At 37.6% G+C, this 19,255-nt stretch overlaps 1 protein-coding gene and 1 long non-coding RNA gene across 4 annotated transcripts in view; one reads left to right on the forward strand and one right to left on the reverse strand.

The window, feature by feature from the left end:
* Zmat3 (zinc finger matrin-type 3) overlaps window positions 1-16,033 on the reverse strand; it is a 34,017-nt gene extending 17,984 nt beyond the window's left edge. For 2 of the 3 annotated variants that reach the window (XM_046466870.2, XM_046466868.2), the window contains exons 1-2: window positions 15,799-16,033; window positions 11,810-12,136 (exon numbers count right to left, since the gene is read on the reverse strand). In XM_046466870.2, the coding sequence (XP_046322826.1) occupies window positions 11,810-12,079 (270 nt within the window). In that variant the 5' untranslated portion in view covers window positions 12,080-12,136; window positions 15,799-16,033. The other variant, XM_046466869.2, reaches the window with a different exon arrangement.
* Window positions 15,806-17,894, forward strand: LOC124108386 (uncharacterized). Its single transcript, XR_006856668.1, has 2 exons — window positions 15,806-16,630; window positions 17,672-17,894. It is a non-coding gene; the product is annotated as an uncharacterized LOC124108386 (long non-coding RNA).
* The last annotated feature ends 1,361 nt before the right edge of the window (window positions 17,895-19,255 follow it).

The following is a 19,255-nucleotide window of genomic DNA, read 5'->3' on the forward strand; positions in this document are numbered from 1 at the left end:
AACTGTGAGTAGAAACAAGTATAGGCTGGTATATATAGAAAAAAATCCCACTTATGTAAGAGAGAAAAGTGATTTTTAAACACAAATATTAGGGGATTAAGAATGGACTGCAAGGAGAATTAAAACCAAGAATCAATAAATGGGATGGAATCAATCTAAAAAGTTTCTTCTTAATCTGTGAGGTGAATAGACATACTCATAGTGGGGTAGGGAAAGGGAGTATGGGAAGAATAGAAAAACTCTAGATAGGGCAGAGGGGTAGAAGGGGAAGGGAGGGGGCAGGGGGTTAGCAATAATGGTGGAATGTGATGGACATCATTATCCAAAGTACACATGTATGAAGACATGAATTGGTGTGAACATACTTTATATACAGAGATATGAAAAATTATGCTCTATATATGTAATAAGAATTGTAATGCATTCCGCTGTCATGTAGTTAAAAAATAAAATCAAATTTTTTTTAAAAAACGAGTATTTGAATTAAAAAAAAAAAAGAATGGACTGCAAGGGATGGTCGGGTATGACACGTCTCTGAGTGAACTTTTTTTTCTTTTTGAGGGACTGGGGACTGAACCTAGGGGCTCTCTGTTACTGAGACACATCCCTAGCCCTTTTTATTTTTTCATTTTGAGACGGGGTCTTGCTAAGTTGCCCAGGCTGGTTGCAATTCTCCTGTTCCAGCCTCCCAAGCTGTTGGGATTACAAGCATGTGCCACTGTGCTTAGCTAAGAATACATTTTTTAATATAGTTTTGAACTATAGAACTGTATTACTATTTTACAGAGTTTAAAAAAAGAATCAAATCAAGGAGGACAGTGGAACACAATGTGAAACAGACAAAAGCAAACAATCCTAACTACATGAACAGAATGACTAACAAGCACACTGAAGGAGCAGAGAAAAAAATACCATGAACATTTTCATATAGTCTTAAAGTATCTTCCCACAAGACACTTATTAAACACCAAACAAAAAATACTAACTACAAGGAAGAACCCTGGCAATCCCAACCTTTGTAAACTAAGAACTTTAGAAAACAAGATTTGACTGCACATTGTAGTGATAAAAACAAAAAGAACAATATATAATGCTATGCTCTGGCTAGTATTATTTGCTTTTCTCAGGGGTATGGATTATTGACTGCCAAACTACTTCATGTGCATTGAATGTATATGAGGAAGCATGTATTTTGTGAATAATGAAAACTGAGATCTCTCACTATCAAAGTACTTACACATAAGAAAAGATGGAATGCTAAAATGAATATACTGTTGTTTTGTACTGAAATTGGAAGTGTCCATCTGAAATCTATTTTAAATACAGGTACACATAGATAGATGTAGATGTAAAGACATATATTTACTAGCTCTGTTCACTGAGAAGATCTAGAAATGATGATCTTCCAGTACCAAAGGAAACAACACTTAGATTTGAGTTTCTAAATATCATTCATTCTCCATTTCTACTTAAGAAATGGCTGATAGGGGAAAGCACAAGAAGATCCCCAAATGTTTTGTATTGCTAGAAATTAAGGAAGTATGCAAAAAATTATGGAAACATGTCAAGGACACAGAAACATCAGCCTGCAGGGACTCACACTGGTAAAACCTGGGGCACTCTATTGCATCAAAATAAACAATAACAGTAATAGAATATATTATCCCTAGAATAAAATAAAAATCCAGGCATCTATGATGATATAAACAAATGAATGTTAAAAAGGAAAAAATTCTTTCTTAAAATAAAATTCAAACAAATAAATGAGGGTGGAAAGATCAAAACAGAAAAATCACCATTTGGCAAACACCACTGTAATAAGAATCATCACTGAGCTAGGCATGGTGGTGCACACCTGTAATCCCAGATACTCGGAAGGCTGAGGCAGGTGATGGCAAATTTAAGACTAACCTTTGCAATTTAGGGAGGCTCTAAGCAACTTAGTTGAGACCCTATCTCAAAACTTTTTTAATATTTTTTTTAAAGATTGGGGGTGTTGCTCAGTGGTTAAGCACCCCTAGGTTGAATACTCAGTACCAAAATATAATTAATTAAAAATTAGATTTAAAAAAAAGAATCATCTCTGAGCAAAAATATGGTAAGAAATAAAATACTGCTAGGCATAGTGGCACATATCTGTAATCCCAGTGACTCAGGAGGCTGAGGCAGGAAGATTTCAAGTTAGAGCTCAGCCTCAGAACTTAGCTAGACTCTGTCTCAAAATTAAAAAATAAAAAGGGCTGTGGGTGTAGCTCGGGGGTAAAAAAAAAAAAAACCTCTTCATTCAATTCTCAGTACCAGAAAGAAAAAGGCAAAAAACAGATTGTGGATATAAAACAAAGAAATAAAATGTTCCCATAGACTCAAAGTATCACTCCACATGATACTTATTCAAAACAAAAAGCAAACAGTAACTTTAAAAAGGAGACCTCTTGCGGGTAACACTTTAGTCGGGTGGTCAAAGTTAGTAACACCAGTATGGCAACATATTTACCTCAGGTTCTTCCTGATGTGATGCACTAGAAAGAACACAATAGTATTTCTGTAGTATTTTTGCCAAAAAATATATAACCTGAATTTAATCAAGGCCAGGTTTGAGACATTCTACAAAACAACTTTCCAAAAACTGTAAGATCAAAAAAAAAAAAAAAAATGAAGATTTATGATGTCAAAATACATTCAGCTGTCATGCATAACTAAAAATTACAAATTTTTAAAAAGTGATAAAATTTTAAAAAAAGAAAAGAAAAATCAAGGACCTGTCCAAATTAAAGGAAACATGAAAATGACATACAAAATTTCATTATAGATTGGTTATTGGAACCAAAGAGATCATTAGTAGACAACTGGGAAGATATAAATAGCTTTTAGATTAGATAATATTATTGCATTAATTTCCTGACTTCAATAATTTTACTGTAGTTATGCAAAGTATTAATATTTGGGGAATCAGAATGATGTGCAAACAGAAATTTTTGGACTTTGTGCTATTTTTTGAACTGTTTTGTAAGTCTACAATAATTCAAACTAAAAAGCTAGATAAAAATTACCCAAAGCCACAAATAAATGGTACAGTGGGGGACAATCTGGTTCTGGAATACATGCCACCATGCTCTATTGCCTCCTAGGACCATTCAACAGTATTAAGGACTACCTCAGGTATAAGAACTGTTTTTAAAATGCATTATGCATTTGACTTTCAGATATGAATAGTATCATCATCATTGTCAAAATCATCATCTTCGATAGGCAGAAACAGGTTAAGAAATATTTCCAACATTATACATCTAACAGGTAGTTAAGACTACAAAGTCAATGCTAGTCTGACCCCAAAGTCATGAGTTTCATGCCCTTAATATCCTAAGGAAAAAAGAAATATTAAGAAATCAAGAGAGCCTCAAAAATTAAAGACATGATTGTCAAAATTTAAAAATTCAATATAGAATTAGAAGTCAAAAACACATCAAATTAAAATAAACAACATAGTAACTAAAAAGAGAAGAGACAAACAACAGAGTAGTCCCCCTATGCCTTAGTTTTGCTTTCTACAATCTCAGTTACCCATGGTTCTACCTCAATATATAGTGAATGGAAAATTCCTGAAATAAAAATACATACGTTTTGAATTGTGCAACATTCTGAGTAGTGTGGTAAAATCTCATGCCATACTGCTTCATCCTGTTCTGGTTGTGAATCATCATCCCTTTATCCAGAATATCCATGATTATGCCACCACCCTTTAGTCATTTAGAAGACATTGTACAGGTTATCAACTGTCACTTCATTGCAAAAAGTATCTTTTATATTACTTAATAATGGACCCCAATGGCAAACCTAGTGGTATTGATGATTCAGAAATGCCAAAGAGAAACTGTAAAGTACTTTCTTTAAGTGATAAGTTAAAGTGAAAGTTCTCAGAGGAGGAAAAAAAATCATACACTGAGGTTGCTAATGTCTATGGCAATGACAAATTCACCCATGAAATTGTGGAGGGAAAAGAAATGCATGCTAGTGTTGCTGTCACATTCAAACTGCAAAAGTTGCAGCCACAGTGCATAAGGGCTTAGTAAAGATGGAAAAGTCATTTAATTTGTGTATGTATGCATATGAAAAAAAGCACAGCATATAAAGGGTTTGGTATATATTTCAGGAATCTGTTAGGGGTCTTGGAATATATCCCCCATGGATAAAAAAGTCTACTAGATAAAAATAAATAAATCCATCAATTATTCTTCAGTAAGCTGGAGAGGAGGAAAAATCCAACAGGTCTAGAGATAGTAAGATTTCCAGAAAGAGAAAGAAAAAAAAATTGAAAGAGGACATTAGCTAAGATATATCATCAAACAAAAGTCCCCAGAGCTCAAAGAATCAGGAGTATATAAACTGAAAGTTTCTACTAGACCTGAACAGAAGTGAAAAAGGACCTAGACACATCCATCAATGTGAAATTTCAGATTCCAGGGATAAAAGAGACTAAAAGCTTACTGAAAAACAAACCAAAAACAACAAACAAACAAACAAAAAAGGACACAAAACTAAAGCAGGTCACCTATAAAAGAATAAATCAGGCCAGGCACAATAGCACACACCTGTAATTCCACCTACTGGGGAGGCTGAGGTGAGGCAGGAGGATCATAAGCTTGAGGCCAACCTTGGCAATTTAGTGAGGCCCTGTCTCAAAATAAAAAATAAAAAGGGCTGGATGTGGCTCAATGGTAGAGCACCCCTGGATTCAATCCCCTTTACCTCCTTCAAAAAAAAAGAATAAGAATCAGAATAAGATTTCCCTCAGCAAAATTAGATAATTAAAATACAAACACACACAAATGGAGTTGCCTTTAAGAGGAAAAATAATTGTTAATCTAGAACTAAACTGTCAAATACAAAGGCATAACACAAACTTTTTTTAGAAATATAAGATTTCAGAAAAAATCTACTTTGCATTCCTCCTCCATTTTATTTACGGGAGATATATGTTGCAATATACATTTATATTTATTCTTTCTTCCTTTAAGTCATGTGAAGATGCACTCCAACAAAACACAATTAAAAAGACAAACAATAAAAGAAGTATAATGAGAAAATAGTGACCCATTCCAAAGAGCAATGAAGGAATGTACAAAATTGACAACTGTGTATGTAGCAAACCCACAGCACTACCCACTGAAAAATGGGAGCAAGAAAACAGAGGCAACTAGGATAAAGGGAGATTCCATGCAAAAGAGATCATGATTGGGAATTATGAGGTGTGGGGGGGCAGAAAAAAGAGTATATGAAAACGCAAGAAAAAAGTGGAAAGAAGTAAAACAACTAAAAGAGTAAAACAAATAAAAAAAGAGAAGTAAAACAACTAAAAACTCTAGGAATACAAAAAGCTACACAATGAATCAGGATTCAAATATAGAAAATATAGAAAAACTAGTCCAAATTAGAACAGGAAATCAATGGGTTGTAAACGATTAAAAAGTTAAAGAAGTTATTACTTAAAAAAAAAAAGAAAAGCATAAGATCTTCTTGCTATTTTTCAAAAAAGTGCCAGAAGCTCAAGGAAAAACAGCTTTTGCAAAGTTATAGTTCACATACGAATTAAACTAATATGACTTTAAGCAACTGTGACATTCCAAAAACAGTTACACATTTGACATCTCTTTTGTTTTTTTTGTTTTTTTTTTTTTTTTTTTTACAGCATAAAAGCAAGGCTTGACTTTAATGACGGTCTTGCAAGATCTGATGCCTGGTGGGTGGTCAGGCACACACAGGGTACAACACCTCTTATCCCCTAGAGCTCAAGATCCTCCCCTGGTTCCTCACTGGCTGAGTACTATGGAGTGCAAGATCCTCTGGTTTTACTGTCTCCTATTGGGTTATTTAAAGAAATAGACTTGGTTGTCTCTACCTCCCTTGTCGCGAGATGTCCCCTGAGACTGAGTGCCTGACATCTCTTTTGAATACCATGGCATCATGCAACTAGAAAAGCAGGGAAGAAAACAGCTTTGCAGTGAACAATATTTCCCTACTCAGAATAATGCAAAATTTAATTGTCAGTTTTTAACAACTGGAACCAACCTGCCAAAAGAACATGGAAAACTTAATTTGATTGTAGACTAGACAAAATGTGATCAATCTTCATAACGTCAAAGTGAAACCAGAGCCAACCCAAGTTGGGAGGCGGAAGGAAGAACAGAATAATGAAAAAGAAAGAAAAGGATAAGGAATGTGTGGAGAAAGGAAAAGAGGTAATTACTGCTTTTCATTATAAACTCTTGGTTCCACAGACATTATTTTGAGTAGAAACACTTTTTAAAAATTTTGTTAAGGAGAAAATTGTCAAGAGGTGAAAAACTGCTAGATTTTGGCCTATAGGACCACAGATGACTTCAGACCACTTGGGGCATATTGTAATGCACACTAGAGGATAGTGTGCTAGGGAATCAGAAATAAAGACCGGAAAAGAACAATTACATGTGACCAAACTTTAAGGAAAAAAGAGAAGAGGGAAAGGTTATAACAGGAGGGATTACAAGTAAAGGAAAAGTCGCCATTGCCATTTTAATTTACATGGAAGAGACTTGGACATGATTTTGATTTCAATGCGGTGAAAGAGGTGACGAAATTGAGAGGGCAGCATAAGAAATTAAACATGGACAAAAGAAGGGATATCTATTTGTTTTAGTCGGCTTTTTCGCTGCTGTGACTACAAGGACCCAACCAGAACAACTGTAGAGAAGGAAAAGTTTATTTGAGGGCTCACGGTTTCAGAAGTCTCGATCCACAGACAACTGGCTTTATTCCTCAAGTCTCCAGGTGAAGCAGAACAATATAGCGGAAGAATGTGCAGAGGGAAGCAGCTCACAAGATGACCAGAAAGTAGAGAGAGACCTCCGCTTGCTAGATACAAATGTATAGCCCCAAAGCCACGCCCCCAATGTTCCACCTCCTCCAGCCACACCCCACCTGCCTTCAATTACCACTAGATTAATCCCATCCGGTGATTAATTCACTGATTGAGTCAAGGCTTTTGAAATTCAATCATTTCTTCTCTAAACCTTGCACAGGTGAGCTTCTGGGGGAGGACTGACATCCAAACTATAACACTATTCTTCTGAAATAAAAAGAAAGGAGATGGGGTAGACTCTGAAGATGAGGTAGAAAGCTGCTAAGCTCCAACAGGTGGGCGGGGGGGTGGAACCGCAGCGCTTCAATCCCTAACATGAACTCAGCCAGGGCTGGGCGAGCTTACAGAACCCGTCATTGCGACAGCAATACAATAGAACCGACAAGGACTTACCGTCGGAAATATAAGTGTTCAGAAAAATTTACTTCCTATTACTCCCTCATTTTATTTAAGGGAGAGAGGTATGTTGCAATGTACATTTATATGGAGTCTTCCTTTAAGTAATGTGGAAATGTACTTCAACAAAACAAAGTAAACAGACTAAGTGGAGAGGCCGCTGGTCTGGATGAAAGTCCTTTTACATTTGAGAGTCATTTTATGTTACCTCATCTGTTGGTTCCATTATTTTTTTAAGGTAACCTGGTATCTGGCTCCAGAGGAGTATCTCTGGAGGACGACCAAGGAGGCCAGGTTTTACTGGTTGATACAAGGTCCTACAGGAAGTTCCTATCAAGGTAGTAACAACAGTTAAGAGAGCTGTGTGCCTTCTTTTACGTCCTTCTAAAGCTACAAGATGAAATGAATTTTAGTTCCTTTCAGACCAAAACACTCTAAACAAGAGGTATCTCTTTTAATCAGCCAGTATTTATTAATATAAAGTACACAATTCTCACAACCCTGCAAGGGAAATACAATCACCCCTACTTTATAGACATGAATAGAGATTAAATATCTTGCCTAAACTAGCTGAGCCCAGATTGCAGCCCAAATCTGTCAGATTTCAAAGCATATATGCCGCTTGTGCTTTGTAAACAACAAATCTGAAGTACATTATGATAATTCTCATTCCACTGCAAGTTCCTTTGGATGGGGGGAAGTTTTTTTTTATAATTCTTATAACTTTTTTCCTTATTTCCTTTTTTTAATTAGAGCATTATACACACACACACACACACACACACATACACACACACACACAGTAGCTGGGTTCATCCCAATAAAATCATACATGCATGAAATCTGACCTACTCCATTTCAGTCCCTGTTCCTCCCTCCTTTTACCTCCCCTAAGCACCCCTGCCCCCACTCCATTCATCCTCCCCTTGCTCATTGTAAGGGAGAATTTTGAAAACATCAAAATCAGCTGAGATTAGAGTTACTGATTATTCCATCCAAACTGGGGAATCTCTGTTACAATGTATGTGCCTAAATCAACACTTTAAATTTGGGGTAAAATTGTATTCTTTACATTATGAATTAAGACCACTACATTCAGCATCATAATTCTACAACTACTTTTTTTAACCTGTGTCCTGTCTCTCTTACTAATGAATCTAGATAGTTCAACAGGTTGTTATCTGATACTAGGTCTTATATATAGAAATGTATGGGGTTTTTCTCTTTCCACATTTTTTAAATATATTTTTTAGTTGTAGGTGGACACAATACCTTTATTTCATTTTTATATGGTGCTAAGGATGGAACCCAGTGCCTCATGTGTGCCAAGCGAGCGCTCTACCACTGAGCCACAACCCCAGCCCTCTTTCCACATTTTTTTATTGGTGCATTGTAGTTGTACATAATGATGGGCTTTGTTGAGAAATGTATGTTTATGACAAAATTTAGAAATGCACTTTGAGTAACTACTTATTTTTCATATGGACATGCAAATTAGCAGACAAACAGTGTCTGCCTTTCAACTGTGGATGCCTGAGGAAACTTTGTCCATGCTTTTTGCTTTTTTATTTCTGTTAATAACCTTCCATCTTAAAGCAGCTCTTCCCCTGGGTATTTATGCTAATGAAACAGTGTTATATTATTCCATGCCAGGCTTGCCCTAAGTACCTGAAGCATACAGACAGATTTTAATAAAATGAAGACATGTTTCTCCTCCAAAAAATTTGACTTTAAATTAAATTATAATGAAAGCCATGATTTTGAGACTGCAAAATTAGATAATCTCATTAAAAAATAAAACAACAGTTGAAGATGTTCTGAAGCCTGACCATATTGTAAAAGTTCTGGGAATAAAACTATATGTGTGAGGATATATCCAGCTCATTGATAAGGTAGCAGCAGGCTGAGACATAGGGATGTCAGGGGGAAATGGTAGTAAGCTTAAAGGGAAGTATTTATGGAGGAGTTTCCACAGTGTGCCCCAGATTATGGGAATGGAATACGGAAACACCAGTTGTTTACAATACCCATGGAAATTTGAAACTTTGGGATTTCAATAATGTTATTAACTAAAAAGTTTTCAGTAATATAATCACAGTGTTTCATCACTTTACATGAAGGTGTTTCTGGCTCATAAACAGATTGACAGTGACCACTTTTATCTTGTACATAACTAAATAATGGATTTATGATCCATTCTGTATTAAAATTACAATGTAGATTTTTTAGCTTTCAAATAAAATTTTATGTCCATTATCTCATTTAATCCTAAACCACCCTGTTCTGTTATTCTGTAATCATTGTCACTCTGCCTATTCCTAATGCTTGCTAAGACTTACTCATAGGTCTTACAGTTGTTGTCACCGTCTACTAATGCAATCCTTGATATGCCCCCCCAGGCTCACCTTCCATGTCCTCCTTCCTGTTGGTTAGCCCACCTCCAGGTTATGCTCAAGCTCTGGTCCTTTGATTCTCATCTACTCTAGGATCCATACTCCTTCATCCTGACCAATTCCATTAAATGCAAATCTAGATTTCACTTCTAGCATTAGCTTTCTTCCATGTTACTCTAATGAAATTGCTTTGTACTTTTATACATAAACTTCTCCACCCTGATTTCTCTGTTTAAAAACAAAACAAAAACCTTCTCCTTTAAAATTCACTTGTCTCTCCTTTTTGCTTTTATTTTTAACCTACTGTTTGGCTAATTGAATTGTCCCTTCTGACAAGCCATCCTGCCCCTCTAACTTTTCCACTTAAAAATTCTGATTATTGAATCTGTCAAATTCTTCTTCCCTTATTTTCTAATTTTTTACTCACTGCATAACTGAGGGAAATAAAATTAAGTGTAATTACATATCTTGTAAAATAAAAAACTTAGAGCAAACACACACAAAAATGTACATTTAAAAAAAAAGCTGTTTCTTATCTAGTTTAAGCTTTATAATCCAATAATCTTGCATTAAGCTGAATTCTTTCTATGCATAACCCAGAGCATCCATCACTGTCTATAGAATCAAAAAATTATGCTGGAGAAAAAGGATAAGAGGTATGTGCATACAAAATTACATATTGCCCAAGAGTTTTCCTTCATCAAAATAAACTACTCTTTCTTAAAAGGCAATTATGTGTATGACACATTAATGATTAGTTCCCATTAATGATTTAATAAGGGCTTTATATAACCAAAACCCAAAACGTTAGAATTCAGGCTTGATTTTTCACAATGAGCCTCAGGTTATAAAACTGAACATCCCACACAAATAAATGAAGAAGAAAGTTAACGTGGAATTTTGAATTTGTGATTAGTCGTCCTAACAGATTCCTTGACAGACAAAGAAAGACCCTATATCAAACCCATTGTGTCAGGGAGTGATACACCAAGGGAGTAAGACAGAAATGGAGGAAAAGAAAATGTAAAAAAAGAAAAAAAAAAAAAAAAAAAGACCAGAGGAGGCCTTTATGAACCAAGGATGACAAGGCCAAGATTAGAGAGAGAGAATCAACTCAACTCTGCCACTAAGGGCAAAACAATTGGAGCTCCAGGGAAGCTACATATCATGCCTTCTCCTAAATCCCCAGAAAACAATTCACCATCAGAATACTTCTGGTGCACAATTACAAAGTGAAACAATTGTCCAGGCATTGGGATCAAAACAAAAGATTTACACAGCAAACAAAAAAATCAAACCAGGGAAAGTTATACTATCAGAGTAGAAGAAATACCTTTGTCACAGTCAGCTTTCTACCAAGCTGTCTGACTGCTAGAGACATTCATGGAGAAAACAGATAGTCAAATCAATGATGGCCCAGAAGATAATCTCCACTCAGTGGGGTTTGGCCTAGATTAGTGCCCACTTCACTTTTTTCCAGAAAAAGAGATTATATAATTTCATACAGTCAACAACCTAGAATAAAAATAAATACTATATCCTCTCTTTCTAGTAAAAATTTAATCTCACATTTGCTCTTAGGGAATGGTACCCTTTAAAATCCACTCTCCATTCTACATTGAGGTAAAAGCTTTAAATCTTAAAGCAGTTTACACTAATGAGAATGAACAGAGCTCAATACTCCAATGTCATTTTATTCTCACTACAAAGACATCTGTGTTTTCTTTAGGGTTATACAGGAAGAGCTGAAGTCAAAAACGGAAAGCAAGAGAATAATATGGAAAGAGTACCTCAACTGATGCAAACTGAATTAGCGTCTAAATGATTTTCCACTGAATTGAATTTGGCACATCATGTTGTCCTTAGAACCACAAGTTCAAACATCAGCATAAAGGTTTACATTTGCTCACAAAGACTTGTCAACTACCAAATGCCACTTAGTGTAAGCAGTTGAGAATCACTGTATGAAAAATGATACTTATGTTTATATAGGAACATTATTATTGTTAGTCAAACAAATAAACACTTAGTTGTTCTCTAAGCTTTCATGATTTTCCATAGTCAGTCTTATGTGGAAAAGCAAGTGCTTAAATAGGCAGAGCCTGAATACCTGAGTTTCCCTTACCTGATAATGAGCCTGAGCTTGCTGTGCTGAATTCAGGGTGACATTACAGAGTTTACAGTACAGGGGCTTACATAGCTCCTCCAGGGCAGAGTCTTGCTCCCCTCCCTTAGGTAATTCTTCTTCCCCAGCCAGAGGCAAGGATGCCTCTTGCCCAAAAGGCTTCTGTGGTGGAAGCTGCAAGGTTCCTGTAGACCTGGTGGCCACTGACATAGGAGGAGAGGATGAAGGTCGCTTAGGTGGAGGAAGCCCGGCCTGTTGCAAGAGGATCATTGGGTAGGAAAGCTGTGGGCATAATCCAATAGGCGATAAGAAGTTGAGTCTTCAAATCTAAATCAACAGCAAACACAAACAAAAAACAGTTAAAAATGAGACCTTAGCAACAAGATATATAAATGACATCATCATCTGATTCTTTCCCCTACTTTTCCAAAACCATCTTTGGGACCTCTTTCCTTTTGTTTCATCTAGCAAACTTTCCCTGCTAGTTCATTCACATTAACACGAAGCTCTTCCACTGAGAATGGTTCTATAGATTTGGCTTTATTTTCCTTGAAACAGCTCCAACTGCTGTCCATCCCTCTAGTCTGTGAACATTAATAGCATTGCATCCATAGCTAATTAAATCTAAAAATCACATGGCTGAAATGGACATCAAAGGTCACCTCATCCAGACCCCTTCCCTCAGGCATACTTAAGCACTCTGGATGACAATTATGCATAGACAAAAAGAAAAAAAAATGGCTAAGATCTTGTAAAATATCTCTTTTCCATCTAAATGATGGCAAGACTAAAAAAAAAAAAGAAAAAAGAGTATCACTTCTGAGAATCCTTAAAGCACTTCCACAACTAGCTCAAATACCAAGCAGCTGTAGGAATAACTCAGAATTAAAATGTGACAGTAATAAATGGAAAGTATGCCTGCTAGCCAGGCTCAATGGCACATGCCTGTAATCCCAGCAACTTGGGAGGCTGAGGCAGGAGGATCACAAGTTCAAAGCCAGCCTCAGCAACTTACCAAAGCCCTAAGCAACTTAGCAAGACCTTGTCTCAAAATAAAAAATAAAAAGTGCTGGGGATGTTGTTAAGTGCCCTTGAGTTGAATCCCCAGCACCAAAAAAGAAAAAGAAAGTATTCAACTAGCAATATTTATTTAGTTGAGCTAATGATTCCTTAGAGCAGAGGTTGAAACAAACAGCCTGTGGGCCACATAGAGCCACAGATGTGCTATTTGGAATACCGTGTTTTGTTTTGCTTTCATTTTTAAAATTGAATTAGTTGTCAATACTTAAAAATCAAGAGATCTGTGGTTTTGTGTAATAAAAGGATGATTTGGCATCGGTGGTCCTGTGTTTCTCCAAGGGAAATAATTAGCAAGTTACTACTCAAAGGATTGTCCCTCATAGCCAGGCCTGCCTTCTCCAGGCCACATCAGTCACCCCTCAGACTGCTACCTATAGTTGATGATACCATCTCATATATACCTCCTTCAAGAGGTAAACTATGTGCAGAAAACAAGGTAGCCACATTGGTAAATGTCCAATGGAATAATGAATCACACTAAAATAAGCTCTATCATAATTCCAGTTTCTTAGTCTTCAGACAATTTCTTTCGCCTATTTTACAAAATAACTGATAATCTCTATTTTCCTTAGAAAAGACCCAAAATGGTCCACTTTCTCTTCATTCTTTATCCATGACTTTTCCTGCCTCCCACCCAGATGGTATCTTAATTCTGACTATCTCAAAATGAATCATGGGTACACCCTTTTGAGTTCCCAAGATTCTAATTAACCCAAATTAGAATCCTTATTTCAAAATCTACAATTCCCTCCACTCTCAATACTATTAACACCTCTTTTCTTGGTCAATAGAATATACCTATTTTTAGCTGCTGGAATTTTCCATCAGGATGAAATGTATATGTATGGCAGTATAGATGTTCTAAAATGAATCAAGTTTCGAAAAGTTAAAAGAGGATGTCTTATCAAATTCAATAAATATATATCAAAGAGAAATTGTAATTAAGTAACAACTTTTATACTAAATTCAAGGTCTGGGGGCAGGAGAAGAAATCACTATAAGTGGGAACTAATGTGGTAAAGGACAAAATGCAAAAATCATATAATCTAATAATACTTCTTATTAATCATAACTTAGAAAAGTGATACTATCATTTGACTCACAAGCAGGAGTATGCTTCCCATATCTCCAGGAACATAAACAAAAAAGCAATACAGATTTAAAATGTCTAAAACATCAGGTTCTCTATAATGGTACTATTTCTCTCGATTAAAAATCAAGCAAAGACATTCAAAAAGCAAAGACATTCAAAAAGCAAAGACGGATATGGATATTTTTGAAAGGGAAACTAAAGAGACAATGACCAGCTTTTTTAAAGTTTGACAACCTAATTATAATAACTGATTATGTTAAAGGTTACCTAGCCAATGTGTACAGTTACACTGATGCTAAGCTGCCATAAACATGCAGCTGGGTCTTAAGAGAAAAGGTATAGAAGGGTGTCAAACATTCGTATAAAGAAAATCAGCAATATAGACAGAAAATCAAATGCTACTAATTGTTGAGACAAGTCTGGACTTGTTTTATAAAAGCTCACTCCCACTGGAGGAAACTCTAGTATGTGATTCCCCCCGATGTTATCTACAGGTTTCCATCAAAATAAAGGCCCTTCAAGGCACAAAAATACAAAAAGCTTCCTTCCAGAGGAGTGGAATTAAAAAAAAAAAAATAGTCTTGCCAAGCACAGACTTACTTACCTGCAATTGCATTTTTTATCTTATCTAAAGAGTAGCTAGCTATTCCGAAATTAATTCTTCTGTTATATTTAACAATCAACATAAAATCAACTCCCCTGAAAGAGCTTTATGTGATGATTGAAAGAAGTATTACTGCATTTGTAAACAAAAATTAGCAAAAACTACAAATCTAAAATAAAACCAAGCCTTTGGTGAATGCGCAAATGATGGAATATAAAGACCCAAAACATATGTGACTCAGATCCGTTCGACTGTTGCATTGGTTTAAGAGAGACTAATCTGAAAGCTGATATAAATAGCTATTCCTTAGATCTTAAAAACCATTCAATTTGATCCTTGCAGTAGCATAAACCAAGGATTTATGGTGGTTAATGTCCTAGTTGGTAAAGGTTTTGAGAGGACACTAAAATCAAAGCTCCACAATATACCTGTTTAAAGAAAATGAATTATTGTAACATACTGAGTTTTCATGATTGGACTGGGGCCTACTCTTCACATACTGATTTGAACTCAATCGCTTTCTCATTTGGAGAAATCCACAGAGGAAAGAGAACAGAATACAGAAACAGGTTTCTGATATCTCAACAAACTGGGGAAGACTGTCACTGGGAATTCTGGAAACGAGGGAAAGTCAGGGCAGCATTGCTCAGAGGTCATCAGAACGCAGCAATAAGAATACAAGCGAGAAAACCAGAAAAACGATCAGCAGAGGCAAGATATGTCATATAAGCAAGACCCAAAAGAACGAAAGAAACTGGGAGGGAAGAGGCCTTGGTAAACGGGCAAATATTTTCCAGTCTCAGCTATGTCGGTTCCGAATCCTAGGGAACCGTTTACACAAGTGAATCAAAGCTACAGATACCTCAGCATCGCCCACATACACCTCACATTCCTGAGATGTGCATGCACACACACGAACACACACACACACACACACACACACACACCTCCCCCCTCAATCCCCTAAGGATGCCATCACGAAAGATGGAATCCCCCGACTCCCCTCGGGTGAGGACTAGTGCAAGGGCCAAGGCAGCTGCAAGCACAAATGATCCAAACAGTACACGTGAAATGCTCAAAACAGATAAATAAGAGCAGTCCAGGCACCGTCACGTGGAGGGCAGGTGGAAAAACAGCGTGAAAAAGGAACCTCCAGTCCTGTGCTCCCGGATCGTCCTAAACGCCCTGAGGCTCCCAGTCGCCCGCACTTACCGGAACCCCCGGGACGCGCCGGCAGTCTCGGCGCCGCGTCCGTCCGGGACGCCCGCCGCCGCCAGCCCTGCGCGCCCGGCTCGACCCGGCTCCACCCCGCCTCTGTTCGGAGCAACTTTCTCCGCTTGCGGCAGCCGAGCCCCCTCCACAGCTGAAGGCTGACTGTCAAAAGTCAGTCCAACCCTACCCACAGGGAAACAGCTGCAGGAAGTGACTGCGGAACCGGGAGGCGGCGGAGGAGGAGACTGAGGGCGCCGGGTCGGCGTCGCAACTGCGCATGTGCCTGACGGAGCAGGCCCAGCGGCAGCGACGGAAGGCGGCGGCGGCGGCGACGACCACGACTGCGGCTTCAGCATCCCTGGCCACCGCCAGAGCGTGGGGCAGGTGCTTCAACCACAAGTTCGGGGGCTTCGCACTAAGACCGTACAGGAAACAAAGGCATGAGTCAGAAAAAAGGTGCACCACTGCCCGTCTCTACCTACAACTCCTAAGAGCTGTTCACCATGGACCCTGGAAATTTGATTCATAGCTGAAGCCTGGGCAGAGCTTTTGCAACTTTCATCTCTTTTTTACGAAGGCCAAACTACACCTCTCTGCACTTCCGCCCCTGGATGGAGGAAGAAGAGCGCAGCTGCCCGCATGGTGGCCTCCCGTCGCACAAGAACCCACGCACCTGCCCTCTCTCCCCCCTGCACTAAAGTGAGCAAGACTTGTTGGAGACTTTTTCTCCTGACCAACGGAGCTTCACCCTCAAGGCAGGAAGAACCAGGAAAGAGACTGACTAACGCTGGGATACTGCATCTCTCTCTTTGCCAACTTCGATACCTTCGAGGTTGACATTTCAGCTCTAAAATTCTAAATAAGCTGAGGAGTTCCAGCTATAAAATGCTACTATTTTTAGTACTTTCAGCATGTAAGATGGGCTGGTTATTATTTTTTTTAATCTGTGGTAAACTAAACATAAATTTACCATTTTAGGAGTACAGTTTGATAGTATCAAGTATATTGCACTGTTGTGTGGCTGTTTTCATCACTAAAATGCCAAGGAGATCTTAGTAAGATGTGCTCTAGTGTTAGGCAAATTTCTGCAAAAAATCAAGGCTTTTTCTTTGGCAGAATCATGCCATATCCAATACCAGAAACAAATCAGCAATCATTTTATAAGTAAGGATAACCATTTAGCAAACATGCACAGCTAGTGTACAATGATGGCCTTTGGGATGAGTAATCCATCAACTGAGTTGTTTTTCCAACTGTGTATGTACATATACTTTATGTGTCCGATTTTTAAATGGCCACATTGCTTTAAAAAATAAATAAATGCAGCTGAAATCCACTTTGCAGCACTTTTTCTATATGGCTTTAGCCAGTGGTAGAACTTCACAGTCCACACTTTTGAACTAGGACAATGACTGGGCCACCACTTGCCTTTCCATTCTTGCCTCCCACAGTTCCTTACCTTTACTCAAGGGTACCATCCATGCCACTAACTTTCCCACCTCAGTGATTTAGCTTGATCTATATTTTGAGTACAAAATGTTTTTTCTCCCCTCTTACTGCATTTTCAAATTCTACCTATTTTTCCAGGCCTCTTCCATAAGCTCCTATAGCACTTCCCCTACACACCTTGATGATACACAACATGTGTTGCCTTACATTTTAATTACTTAAAGAGATAGTTGATCTGCTCTATAAAATCCCTGACTGCAGGAAGAATACATGTCTTGGAGTTTTCAAGTTTTAAATCTCATGGTTGTATGCATTTTTGCATGTCAAGATAAAAATCTGAAAAAGTTAACTGAGGGGCCCCACCCTCCAGCTCTGCATGCACACATAAAATTCATGTTCTTTATCCCTGGTCTTATATTCTCAGGCAGCTACTGCATTTCCTTCCCGGTCTCAGAAGAAAGAAGCTGGCAATTCCACAATGTTTGTTTAATAGGCATTTGAAGCTCATGGCAGTAACAGTTGTCTCATAAATCAGAGCTTGTGGTTTGGAATAGCTGGACTTAAAAGAACTGAAAGAAAAAGAAATGGTCCACAAACAATGTATTCATCACTTTTACTGTAAAAAAAAAAATGATAAGGCTGCATAAGTTTATTTCTTGCTTGTACATTATATTTTGTGGGTCAGCCAAGGTTCTGCTCCAAGGGTCTTCTTGTCCCATGCTGAAGAAGAACCCTTATGTGGGACTTGGACAATTTTCATGACAGACAAAAAGATCAGAAGAGCTCATAGAAACTTGTGAAGCATTTAGGCTGCTTCATCCATGTGTCATGACATTCCACTGGCAAAAGCCTTTCATATGGCCAAACTTCAAGTCAGTAGAAAGTCTGTTTCTTCCATAGGTAAATCATATGGCAATAGGCATGGATTATAATCCTTTTTGGGGTTGTGGGGGACAGGGTTGTGTGGTTAATCGTAAATAAAATACAGTCTGCTACAAATACAGAGGCATTTGTGTATATCCCCAAGAAAGGCCTGAGGATATACACAACCATACACACACACAGTTCCTGAGATAACTTTTAAAAAGTCATGGAGAGAGAAATAATAGAACTCCAGAATATATTTGAAGATCTAAAGATTGAGGGTATCTGAGCTCTGTTCTCATTGGGAATGTTAAAGGAACCAAGATTCAGAAGCTTCCTTTCAGTAAACCAACAGAGGGCAGCAAGCTAGCATAAACTGTTTGGGCATAAAGAGGGGTGCTCCCAGCTTGTTCTTATTTTTAGTATTTATGGCTTTAAAGACCATTCAAAGTTTCTGCAGGAGGGCTGTAGAGGGTTAAAGAGCCTATAGGTCAGAATGAATACGGACAGACCTGAAAACACAGACCAGTGACCCAAAGGCAATGGAAAAGGAGATACCAAATTTTAAGGCCAAAATCAAGAGGTGTTTGCATCTGACAATCAGATACCTGCCCTGGCCACCTGCCTCCCCACCTCACCCTACCCACTCTCAAATAATTTTGAAACTGTCCTCAGAAAAACAAGGGGGAGGCAGATAATTTTGAAGAGATAACATTTTAGCTAAAAATGGTTTGGGGACAGAAGAGATTTGGAAGTAACATAGATGAGTTACTATGAGTATGTGGAATTAACAAAATTAAAATTTTCTCTCCATAGAAATAACAGATCGCAACATTGAGGCTACAATTATTTTTTTTAAATAATTTTTTTTGCGCACTTGAATTTTAATGACCTGATATATTTATATGGCCATACATTTAGTAAACTTATGAATAAATGAAGAATTTTTTTTTTTTTTAATTTTTTATTGTGGGTTGTTCAAAACATTACAAATTTCTTGACATATCATATTCCACACTTTGATTCTAGTGGGTTATGAACTCCCACCTTCACCCCATACACAGATTGCAGATTCACATCAGTTACACATCCATTGATTTACAAATTGCCATACTAGTGTCTGTTGTGCTCCGCTGCCTTTCCC

Source organism: Marmota monax, unplaced genomic scaffold, assembly GCF_021218885.2.
Source record: "Marmota monax isolate L192 unplaced genomic scaffold, Marmota_monax_Labrador192_F-V1.1 WCK01_AAM20220418_F8-fsc00074, whole genome shotgun sequence".
NCBI classification, from domain to species: Eukaryota; Metazoa; Chordata; class Mammalia; order Rodentia; family Sciuridae; genus Marmota; species Marmota monax.